The 12,592-nt window shown below is 48.6% G+C and overlaps 1 protein-coding gene across 2 annotated transcripts in view; it reads left to right on the top strand.

The window, feature by feature from the left end:
• Positions 1–12,592, top strand: part of LOC135920595 (mucin-3B-like) — a 213,580-nt gene that overhangs the window by 185,364 nt on the left and 15,624 nt on the right. For both annotated transcript variants that reach the window (XM_070536202.1, XM_070536201.1), the window contains exon 8: positions 1,015–1,161. In XM_070536202.1, the coding sequence (XP_070392303.1) occupies positions 1,015–1,161 (147 nt within the window). The remainder of the gene's footprint in view (positions 1–1,014; positions 1,162–12,592) is intronic.

The following is a 12,592-nucleotide window of genomic DNA, read 5'->3' as shown; positions in this document are numbered from 1 at the left end:
ACCTGCCTGTCACGCGACGTCACAAAATTTGAAAAACTCACCGCGTCAAAGTGACGTGTACGCGATAAAGATGCATTATTATACCGAAGAAAACTGACTTTTCTTAGGAATAGCCGCAGGCTGCCCCCATTCTGAAAGGAATAAAGGATGGATGCCACCGATCGCTCAGGGCATTGGCGACTCGCACCTGCGGAAGAGCATGGGCTTAATTGCGTAGAACAAAATGTTTCGCGTGGCCGTGTAACATTTTCTAGCACTTTCCGCACATTTACGACCTAGTTCTGCCAACTCTTCTTTGCTGAGGATCCGTTTCAGCGTCATTCTTAAGCTTCCGTTGCATGCCGCCGCGATTTTCCATAAACCACCGCAAGCTAAGAGTAAGGAAAAACGGACAAACCGCTGACGCCGGCACCACCATCTTGACCGGGTTATCGAAATTCAGTGCAGTCACTCGGCCTCTTTGAATTTCCTCCACTCGAGAGTGCTCCTCGTCTCTTGTCAGTCAATTCGATAAGACAAGCTGCTCAGTGTAGGCCATGTTATTCGTTTTTCAAGCAAACAAAAGTGACCTCCTATGAACGAGGAGAGCGTTTGATTGGTATTTCCAGACCCCCCTTTGGGACAACGCCCGATGCTTGCGTCGGCCGTTATGCAAATTTGACATTAGGAGATTGGAATAAAAACATATTGGAATCATTTTAGGCTATAGGGCCCTTGGACAGCGTGATCTGCCGAAATCGTGAATCTTCTTTCGTTTCAATACTGCCAAAGTAAACCCGCTAGGCACAAAAATACACACTCGTGGCTTTGCGAAAACGGTAATCACGTGGTCATTCAGAGCAATCAGCACAGATTTTGAAGTGCTGCGTAATTCGCTCAAAAAGTTTTCCATGCACGTTATGAAAGCGAAAGCCCTGAAATCAGTGGTGCAAATGGGCGCTACGCATGATATGCTTCTTCAAACATCTCGCTTTTAGAGGATAAGAATTACATTTGTTCCTTTTGCCTTCGCAGGTATGCTATGCAAATGTGTACAAAAGCGACATGAAAGGGGCGAACTTCAAGTACTTTCCAGACGGCTGTTGCACTTTCGCCAAATTCTCCGATCCCTTCCATAGCGGAGTTGCTTCTTTTGAAACGGCTCAATCTATACAGGATAAGGTACGTGATAGCGTAAAAGAATTTTGTGCGCTCTTCATCTTTTTTTCAGGAAATTTGTAGAAACATTGGTCTGTTCAATAGGAGGACGAAGGTACTTCGACATTCGAGGGAGCTGGTGTTGTGGAGTAAGTGTTAGCATGCAGAAGTACAAGTATCTCAGTTAGTCAAACATATGCCATGGCTGCTGACATTCGTCATTTAAATAGACTACAAAGGAGAAAAAAGACACAGCTACATAATGAAAGTTGTCGAACGGCCGTATGAAACACTGGCACTGTCCTGCATCAAAAATTAAACCTGTATCAACATATTCTGCTAGTTTCCTTTAATTAGTTCTGACACAGGTGAAAGTGCATTGCAATAGCGCTGTAGAGGAGGACGAAATAACTTTAATGTGTCCTGAGGAACCCCTCCCCACCCACTCTTGGTTTAGTGGGCTGTAGAAATAATCGATATATGAAAATATTTGTTACAGTCACAGCGATCATTGTGTTTCCAGCGCCTCTTCTGAGATTATTCGCCGCAGTTAAAATGATTTGTCATTTCGCTCAAGGCTACGCCCCACGTGTGTGCTCTGGCCAAATACAGCGATGCTAGATGGTCGTTTTTAGTGGTATACCTTTTTTTTCGTTCATGTCGAAGACATTACTTTTTCTCATCTGAGGATTTTCGATGCTGATCTCGTTGATGATGCTTTTGGTGGTGCTTTTCTTTTGATAGTGCTTTTGTTTTCGTAATGCTAGTTGTAAGTATGCGCGCTGTCCCGTTAACACGTGCCCTTACGGTACGAATCGCGCATGCTCATATTTGTATCGGTCCTTATATAAGCAGCCCCTTGTCTGATAATAAAAACACTTTGTTCCCTGCCTCCCGACGGTTCACACAAGCGAGCAAGTGTTCGGATATAGATCAGCCACTCGTTTACAGATTCGCCCTCACGTTGTTCTCGGGAGCCGAAACGAAACTCGTTGAACGTTAGATTCTTTGCTGGTTTGTAGTGGGCCTCGAATTTTTAAATGAGCTTATCGAGGTCTTGTTTTTCGTCCTCATTCGCGAATTTGATACTGGAGACCCGCTGCGAAGATGGGGCAGCCGCTTGGCCGTCCGCTTGTGGAAGATCCGTTGCTTTTCTCGCATTTCCTGGAGGCGATTGCGAAGGGCTTGTGGTGGCACAGTCTGCGATTCGAGGTGCTGGGGAAGAACCGGCAGCTGCGTCCTTGTCTGGCGGCCCATCAACCTTTGAAGGGGTGACTTCAGTTGCTCCTGCCAACTCCTGGCATGTTTCGCCACTCCGTGGCAGCGCGCATACTCACACTAGTCTGGTGATTCACTCGTCCTCTGCACGTTAGTTTGATTAGGAATCAGAAACAGTGGTTTCAATCTCCAATTCTTGAGTATTGTAATGTCCCGCTCTTCAAGCTGTTAATTTATTACTTGGCAGTTCCGGTTCTCATTGCTGTCACCTCATTCCCACAAGCGTTTACCGGGAAAATATTACGTGAAAAAGTGCATGAATTCACATCTGAATTTACACTTCGAAAATCATTGCAAGCTTCACCTTTCGTCATTATTTTACAGTCGGATCCACAGCACTTTTCTTGCAAGATATACAATAAATAACACGAAAATTTTCTCCTGCGTGTGTTTCCTTGATGTTCAATTTTCTGTTTCCTAGAGCAGCAATTTTCTTACACACTGAAACGTCCTAGTGGAAGGTAGAAGGAGACGATAAAGTTGTACTCTACTGCGAGCGTTTCCTTAGATGGCCTAACATGAGCTGGCGTCTTTAATCATATAAATAAACATGAGCCATCACCGCAGATATGATCGAGGTGCTGGGTAAGCCATGACGAAGCAATTCCGGAAGATCGCCGTCCACAAACGACGGAAACATAGCAGTACGAGGTTAGCCATTGCTACCGACTCGACGGCCTTGCACCGCTACCCCAACTGGTGTGCTTAGATGGAGACGCCCAGCAGCGTTCCGCATGGACGCTTGTACACCACTACTGGGAGCCACATACATTCACTGAAAAGCCAGACGACCATGTGGACGAGTGGCTCAGCCCCTATCAGCGTGTTAGCCAATATATAGAACGGCTGGAATACTGCTACCCAGTTACGTTACGCTGGGTCGTCCGTTGATTTCACTGTGTTGTTTTGATTTGAGACCCCCGAACACACGTTCAATAGTTGGGAACCATTTGTAGAAGAAATTCGGAATTGTTTTGTAGACCAAGCCATGAAGAAGAAATGCGCGGAATAGATGTTGACGCAGATTGTTCAGGTTACTGGCGAGACATGCAGAACATGCATTAAAAAGGAACTGAAGTTGTGCAAGTATGTGGACGTCCTCATGGCGGAAGAGAACAAAATGGACCACATTCTTTAAGGTAGCGCCGAGCACATTTATCACTTCCTCATCGGGAATGAGAGTCCGGAGTGCGTAGCTGACGTTATTAATTACTGTGGAACTTCCGAAACTGGTAAAACACGTCGCATCACATCTAAGTTCGGTTGACTAGCCAACGCTGCCAGGGGGTGGCTGCCATCGACGTGAGACAAGATTCGCCGCCTTGCCACCTTTCATGAATCATCCATTCAATCTTGCGCAAGGCACTTGGGCGGCATGCTGCCCTCCCCATACAAAGTGGACACAGGCAATGTTAACCGGGCTCTACAACTATCAATGCCACGAGATTCGATGATTATGACCGTCCTAAACGGGTACCACGGCTCAGGCACCCCGTTTCCCCAGATGTAGCTGTTGCTGCCCCCCTCCCCCCCACCCCGGAGGCTACATCAATGACCACCTCTCTTAGCCGAGCAGTGGGAAGAGTGTGTCGACAACCGTCAAAACGCCGCAAATTTTACCACTCCACGTGTACAACAAGTATTCAATATGCACTTCCACTGCAGCATTCCTGGACAAATCGCTCGTTTCTTACCTACAGGACGTCGACCACGGGCAACACTTTTGCATCGACCAATAACATGTCCACTGAGCAGCCAATGACCCCACTGCACCAGGGTGCCTCGGACACCCACTTTGCAAAGGAGCACCAGCAGAACCTGCGTAGCGATTCTCCGGCCTTTTCGTGGAGTTTAACGCCACCTGCTATGCGCCAGCGACGATACCCTTCGTCACGGTCAGGACCGCGGATCACATCCAAACTACTATGAAACTAACTGGAGTGAGCAGTGGAGGTGAAGTCGCAGGAAATACCACATTGCACAAAAGTAAGCTTCTACCAGCTTCAGTGCTTCAAGACAAGGTTCATGTGTTTGTCGGCGTAGTTTTTGCGATAGCTTTGATAGATTCAGGAGCAACTGCTTAGCTGATGAGTTCAGTTTTTAATGAACGACTTCGCTACAATGTTACGTTTGGTTGGAATAAACTTGCTACCTTTCGGGCTGTGAGCCGCGAGTCGTAACGCCCAGTTGGTGCGTCCGGTGTCCGTCTGTTTCACTTGCAAGGCGTTAAAGTCTAATAAGCAGTCTTTGCTCATTTCCCGCACGATATAATCCTTGGGGTTAATTTTATGCAGGAGTGCCGTGCCGCTGTAGACTGAGGAACAGGAGAGGGTCTCTTGTGCGCTTTTAATAAACGGCTGACTCGTCCCCGAGACAGGATGTCGTACTTCAAGATGCCCTTCTATAGTGGCTTATTGTGAACTAGCGTTTCAGTTAATGCTTCTAAAGCCTGCGCGAGATCATTTGACGCGGTGATTTAGGCCTTACCCTTGCCTTCACCGAAGAAAAATATCCCTGTCTTGCACTTCGAAGTCCGTTGCACTACCGGAAAGTAGGCGTCTTGCAGTTTCAAAATACAACAGCGTTTGCATGTGAACCTATGCAACGTGATAACGTCGGAATCTACCGCTGTTTGCGCAGCCGAATTTGAGTTGTTTAGCATAATAAACGAGGCTGTTTCCTCGTAGAAGCGCCAAGACTTTGTTACGCAGCTGTCGAAACACGCTAAGGTTTTCGATTTTGCTCAGAAGGCGCATAAAATCACGCATCGAATGCGCTCCTTTGTCAAACGATCCACACCGGATGCACCCACCTTATCTGACTGAAGCCCTACCTAATTTCCTCGTCAGTGTGCAAAGTAATCTCACAGCAAACTAGCGATACGGAAATTGCAGGATTTATACAGGTTTTACAAGTCATTGGGCTGCGCCTGTCGTCTTGGTGAAGAAAAAATACGGTTCCTGGAGATTCTGTCAGGGGGTGGGAACTCCCTATACCTCCATTGCGACACCCGGTCGCTTGCCGATACTAAAGTCCCTTGATAATTTGAAAGTAGCGGCACTCTTTGAACTCTGCCGGCGCCGCGCGACCACCTCGCCTCCTCCTCGCACCTTGCCCGTTCCGCCCACGGCAACCAGTTTTGCCCCCGTTTTTCTGGACGACGATGGGTCTCCCTGCCGTTGCCCTTGGAAACGCGCGGATCTTGAGTTTTGCTTGTGTTTTTCTTTTTCGTTCGCGCCATTTTTCCTCCTGACCACGGCTGGCTCGGCGCTTTAGCTCCGCGTTGCGAACGTTGTACGCTGTCTTTCCTGCTCTATGTGTTAGCGCTATGCCGGGCTGTTGCGCATATAACTGCAGCAAGAAGCCTGAAGATGGTTATGCCGTTTTTATGATACCGCAAGGAAAGCGTGGCGGCTTGCGCAAGAAGCAGTGGCTGCATGACATTGGCCGAAATAACTTTGTTCCGACATAGAATAGCGTTGTTTGCGAGCTGAGGCGTCTTTCTTATAGCTCGTAGCAAAGCATCACGTAATGCTGCATTTTTTGTTCATTCTTCCGGCCTGCTCACCAGCATTTGCTCAGTATGCTTAATATTCTAGGGCGGCTCCATCACCTCGCAAGTCGCTAACTGTTGTTGTTCAGTCTGAAGTGCAGCATTATAGATTCTGCTTGCGCCCTGAAAAAATTAGTGGCAATTATACCCGTGGTATTGCAGGTGATGACCGTTAGCTAGTCAACATCGAGTTTTTTTTAAGTTTTAAGGCGAAAGCCTTTAGATCTCTATGGTTCAAGGTCGCGTTGTAAACTGTATCACGTGATCCACGGAAGGCCAGAGGTGATCCAAAGCATGTCCACCCCTGTATAAGAGAATGATTACCCAAGGTAATTAATGAATCATTAGTGATTGACATAAGGTGGATTAGGGAGGAATAAGGTTGATAAAAGTGTATTAAACAAGATTAAGGTGGATTAGAGTGCATTAAGGATTAAGATGCATGAACAAATACTAAGGTGGGTGGAGGAGGATTAAGGCGACTTAAGGTGGATTAGAGGGAAGGGTTGATGAAAGGATATAAGACAGATTAGGGTAGATTAGGGTGCATTGACAAGGATTAGGGAAGATTAAGGTCGAATATTGTGGATTAAGGTGAATTAGGATTGATAAAGGAGGATTAAGAGCGATTAGAGTCAATTAGGGTATATTAAGGTGGACTAGGGACCATCGAGCTGGATTAGGTTTGATAGAGGTGGATTAGGGTGCATTAAGATAGATTGGGACTATTAAGCAGGAATAAGGTGGATTAACGTGCATGAATAAGGATTAAGGTGCTGAAGGAGGATTAAGGCGCGTTATGATGGATTAGGGTTGATAAAGGAGGATTAAGACCGTATAGGTTAGGCTAAGGTGCATTAGGGGCGATGTAGGTTGATTAGGTGGTATTAAGGTGGATTGGGAGTACTAAGCTGCATTAAGGTGGATGAAGGAGCATTAAGGTGGATTAGGGTGGACTCAAGTGAATTAGGGTTCATTGAGTATTAAGACCGATTAGTCTACCGTAATCCTCCTAATGCACATTATTCCACCGAATCCACATTCATCGACCTTAATACTCCTTCATTCATAATCCACGAAAGTATTCGTTAACGCACCCTAATCGACCTTCATCGACCTTACTCTACTCTAACCCTCCTTAATGCAGTTTAATCCTCCTTAATCAGCCCTAATACTCCCTCATTCAATTGAATCCACCCTAACCTACGATAATCGTCCTTAATTCATCTTATACCACCCGAATACACATTCATCTACCTTTGTCCAGCCTAATGCTCCTTCATTCATTTTAATTCACCCGAGCCCCCATAATACTCCTTAATGCACCTTAATCCTCCTTAATCCACCCTTATCCTTCTTCATGCAATTTAATCCACTATAATCGTCCTCAATGCACCTCAACGCACCTTCATCCAGCCTAATTCACCTTCATCACCCTAATTCAACCTAGTCCTCCTTTATGCACGTTAATCCACCCTAATGCACCTTCATCGACTTTAGTCCACCTTGATCCTCCCAAATACACCCGAATTCATCCTAATCCAACCACTAATCAATACTTACTTTACCACTCATTGATCATCTCTTAACGCGGCTGCACATGCTTTAGTTTGCTTCCCGCCTTCCTTCGGTCACGTGATATTTTCTGTAGCTCACTAAGGGACCTTGAAACAGAGGTCTATGGCTTTCGCTTAATAAGCCACACACAAAGGGATGTGTCACGAGCAATACTAGATCAGACGCACGAAGTAAAGCATCGGATCATGTGGCAGAAAAAATGTCTGGAGTATAGAACTCGCCTCAAAGCTCCTTTTACATCGGTATACCACGTTCATATGGCTTTAGGAAAAACCAACTTCCTCATAAACGTTGCCTCCAGCATTATCGATGCTGTTATTAGCATTTCTCAAAATTTTCAACCCCACTCAGCCGCGCAACTGGCCCTAAATAACACGCCTCCATAGAATCCTGCGGCCCGTCCGCGGGAGCCCAGGAGGAAAAGCGCGCCGTGCGCAGCTGGCGGGCGAGGAGAATCGAGGAGGAAAGCGCCGTGAGGAGGAGAGTGTCGCTACTTTCAAATTATGAAGGGGTTTTAGCCGATACGTGGCAGCAGCACCGCTTCCGCCACTGGCGGTTGCTGGATAGCTAACTGGAAATAATCCACAAACAATACAATGCCTCCATTATGTCCCAGGTGAGGTCAAAATGTAGAGGGTTACCGGCACGCGCGATTGGACTACTCGCGCCGACGTCACCAGCTGCGGGGCACAGCCACGTTTTTGATGACGCCAAAATGACGACACGCTCCTGTCTATCACCGTGCAACCGAGCACGTCGTCTGCTAGCCGCCGAACCCGACGGTAGTTGTGAAGTTTGGAGTGATCATACGCTCGTTACTAGACCGGCTTCGCATGGCACGTGTGGTGGATTGGATTGGATACAACCGGCGGCTGTAGAATGGCACGTTCGGATCCAATCCATAGTGTAATTCGAGAAAATGGCATGTGCTTTGCGAAATGAGGTTGTTGCGCTGGCGTTGTTCGAGGAGGAAGGAGAGCGGGTGGTGGTGCGAAACGCGTTTGATGAAATGGCAGAAAGCGAATTTCGGTGTCAGTTTCTTTCTCGAAAAAATAGTGCGTTGGTTTCAGAGTGAAATCGACCCCATTATCGGTGCCAGCGTTCCACTGGGATGTTGTTGCTGCCTCTTGAAAAGTGCGCCACTGTTTCCATCGTTTCTTTGCTCTTTTTTCTTCTCGTTGTGCGCCACACCCACCTACGCACCACGCAGAGAAAGTAATTGTTGTATATTGCAGTAGTCACGCGTAGTGCTATTTAAAAGCGTGTTTGGTCTAGCGAAGAAAAAAATAAATTTTTTAGATAAAGATTTCATTCATTTGGAAGACGAGAAACATTTCGTTTTGCAGTATACTGTTTACAAGCAGACGACAAACGAGGCAAGTAAACTTCCGGGGAGTCATTGCTTGCCGATTGGCTGCTCTCTCTGTCCCGTTCTCAAAAATTCTGCATGCTGCCACGTTGTGACGTTGCGGCAACCAAACATAACACGTATCGAACCAAGATCTCCGATCGCGCCCCACGTGACCAACCGCGATCCGACTTTTGATATCGCTGAGCAACTGGAAAGCGTGAGTGGGTGATCTCGAAGTCCGCACGAAGACAGCCACTTCCCGCGCTTGGCCCGATTTAGCATTCAGAAAAAGAGAAATAAAGAAAGTTAGAATGTCCGGCACCCGCTTATAGCGCTCACGTACCTTGGAACCGAAACTAGCACTCACCTTCCGGGGGTTGATTCTATATTGAACATTCTCAACTTTATAAGAAAGAAAATCTGTAACCTCTTCGTCGCATTGATGACGTCGTGGACTGCCTACATTAAGGTGGGGCTTATGACTCACCTAATTGTTAGGACCCAAGGCGTGGACATCGTGCAGGGCCGCATGCTGGGAAAGACCAAGACGGCCTTGATTACGTTCAGCTCTCACGTAGTTCCACGATACGTCTACTACTACGGAGGGGAGACCGAGTGCCACCCCTACAAGCCCACAAAACCAATCTGCCATGTTTTCCAGCGCAAGGGACACCGATTGGACGTTTGTCCTACCCCGAACATCAAAATTTGTCTCGCTTGCGGGACGCATGACCCGACAGACGACCACGAGTGCTCGCTCAAGTGCGCCGTCTGCGGCGAAGCCCACGCCACGGGGTCTCGCGAGTGTAAGGGAAAGCTAAAAAACAACGGTACTACCACCAAGAAGCATCGTCCACCCGGAAGGAGGATGGAAGACGACGACAATGATGGAGGAAGGCCAAGGCGAAGCCGCCTATGGTGGTTCAGCTCGGAATCCTCGACGAGCCACTCAAGGTCCCGGGCCCAGTCCAGGTCAATGTCCCGCTCCCGGTCCCGGTTCCGATCCCGATCCCGGTCCCAGTTCAGGTCCCGATTCCGCTCGGAGTGGCCAAAGCTAGGAGAGAAGCAAGGGCAGCGGCAGCCTTCTACCTCGACATCCACGTCTAAACAGAAGAACCAATCGGGCAAGAAGAACCAAGCCAACAACGAAAAGGTGAGCCGGAATCAGTCTAGTACCTCCTCCGCTCAAAATACCAGTGAAAATAGTAAATGCTTCCCAGAATGTACGCGCATCAGGGCAGAAAATAAAAAAAACTCAAGGCTCAGGTTAACGACCTAAACCAACGCATGCAACGCTTAGAAGCGTCGCTAAGCAAAACCAGCAACAACACACAGGCGGGGTCGTAAAGCGGAACGATAGGCCACGAGCCCGCCATCTCTATTCCTCCCCCCTCAAGAACTACCACGCCTTCATCGCTACCCGGTGCGGCCTCGGCAGCGGCAGTCCAGTCAAGTGTAGTCACCCTCGAATGTATTTATTTCTACGATACAACAGATGCTTTACCAGATGGGCGAATTAAAAATCAAGTCAAGGAGAACACACTAAGCCATGAAGACCTTGAAAGAAGAATACGCAAGGTTGAGTTTGGCTCGCGCAAGCGGGTCGACGACGAGATCACCAACCCACGCATCAAGGCGTACAGGCGCATAAATAACACGGGTGACGTCAGGGACGCCGACAACTGCGACGGCGGTGGCATGAACGTCAGCGATGGCTAACACCACACGCAGCGCGCCCGAACACCTCGAGATCTGGCAGTGGAATTGTCGCTCTTTCAACAAGAAGGCAAGTTCACTCCAACTCTTCATCCAAAATCACCTATACCCCCCCGACGTCATCTGTCTTCAGGAGGTCGGGAACCAGCCGATCAGGCTACGGGGTTACTACGTAATTAAACACCCGGGATCACCGAAGGACGCGGTTTTAGTTCACAAAACGGTGACGGCCGTGGGAAAACATTATCAACATCATGACATTAATCACGTGCTAGTGGAAGTCTTCCCGCAAAAGAGGGGTAGACGTAGCACTTTCATCCTGGATTTGTACAGTCCGCCGAGGGCTCAGAAATGCGACTTCCGCAACATTATTTATGACAGCGTGAGAGCCGCTGGCTGCAACCAGCTGGTAGTTGTGGGAGACATGAACGCTAGACACATGACTTGGGGCTACCAACAAGACACGCACAAGGGAAGGTCGCTCCTCGATGCGGTTTACCAAATGGGCCTAGAATTGATAACCAACCTCCTCCAACCAACCCGAGTAGGCAACAGTGTAAGTCGAGACACGTTTCCGGGCCTGTAATTTATCAAAAACGTAAGGGAATACTCATGGGCGCACCTGGGCGAAACATTGGGCAGCAATCACTATATCCTCAGCATCTCTGTATCCACGCAGAAACTCAAGAGAACAATTGGCGAAATTAGGCTTACGGACTGGGAGGCATTCAGGCAGTACCCCCCGCCCGAAAATGGTATAACGGACATAGCGGAATGGATGCAGCACCTCCGGTACGCCCATATCCAAACCACTAAAACCATCCAGCGCATGGTCGAGACGCCCGAAGTCGACCGCCGGCTCTTACACCTGTGGGAAGCCCGTAAGGGTCTCCTCAAACGGTGGAAGCGACAGCGGTTAAACCGGACACTACGTCTACGAATCGAGAAAATAACAGACGAAGCCAGAAATTACGCGAACGAGTTGACGCAGCAAAATTGGGTACAGTTTTGCACCTCGCTTAAGGGTACCCTGAGTACGGCGCAGACGTGGGCCATCCTACGTTGCCTGATCGAGCCCGACAAGGCGAAATCGACAAACAGTCGGACGCTTCTAGAAATTGCCCACAAGTACCCCGGAAACGACCAGGATCTGATTGACACCCTAAAAACCAGATACCTAGGTAGCGACCCCATACAACCCTGCCTCCTAAAATATGAAGGAGAACCAAGACCAGAACTGGACGCTCCCACCACGGAGGAAGAGGTGTATGCCGCGGCACGAGCCTCACAGCGCAACACTGCTCCCGGAGTTGACACAATCACCAATGCCATGATTAGAAACCTGAGCCCGATGCACATCCAGGACTTGACCGAATACCTAAACGAGAAACTCTGGAGCAAGGGCCACGTACCGAACGAGTGGAAACACGCGGAAATTGTAACAATTCCCAAACCCGGCATGAAGCCCGCGATCGACGCCCTGCGTCCCATCTCGCTGATTTCGTGCCTCGGCAAGCTCTACGATAGGGTCATCGAAACCCGCCTCCAACGTTACATAGAGGACGGTGACCTCTTCCCGCACACCATGCTTGGCTTCAGGCCGGGACTTTCTGCACAAGATGCGTTCCTAATCCTTAGGTAAGTAGTTCCCAAGGGCATCCCGAAGGGAGGAGAACACCTCTTGCTCGCACTCGACCTAAAAGGGGCCTTCGATAACATCTCCCACGAGGCCATTCTCAAGGGACTGAACGACATCAGCTGCGGGGAGCACATGTTTAAATAAGTTAAATCGTTCCTGACGGGCCGGACGGCAACCATCGGAACAGGCAAGACTCGATCATATACGATCGACGGGCCGAACAAAGGAACACCGCAAGGGGCGATAATCTCCCCGTTTCTATTCAATGTCGCGATGCTAGCGCTGACCAAAGAGCTGCGGAAGATCCCCGACCTAGGTTATGCCCTGTACGCAGACGACA

The sequence above is a fragment of the Dermacentor albipictus genome, chromosome 3, assembly GCF_038994185.2.
Source record: "Dermacentor albipictus isolate Rhodes 1998 colony chromosome 3, USDA_Dalb.pri_finalv2, whole genome shotgun sequence".
Classification (NCBI taxonomy): domain Eukaryota; kingdom Metazoa; phylum Arthropoda; class Arachnida; order Ixodida; family Ixodidae; genus Dermacentor; species Dermacentor albipictus.
This window is presented reverse-complemented; position numbering and strand designations above follow the sequence as displayed.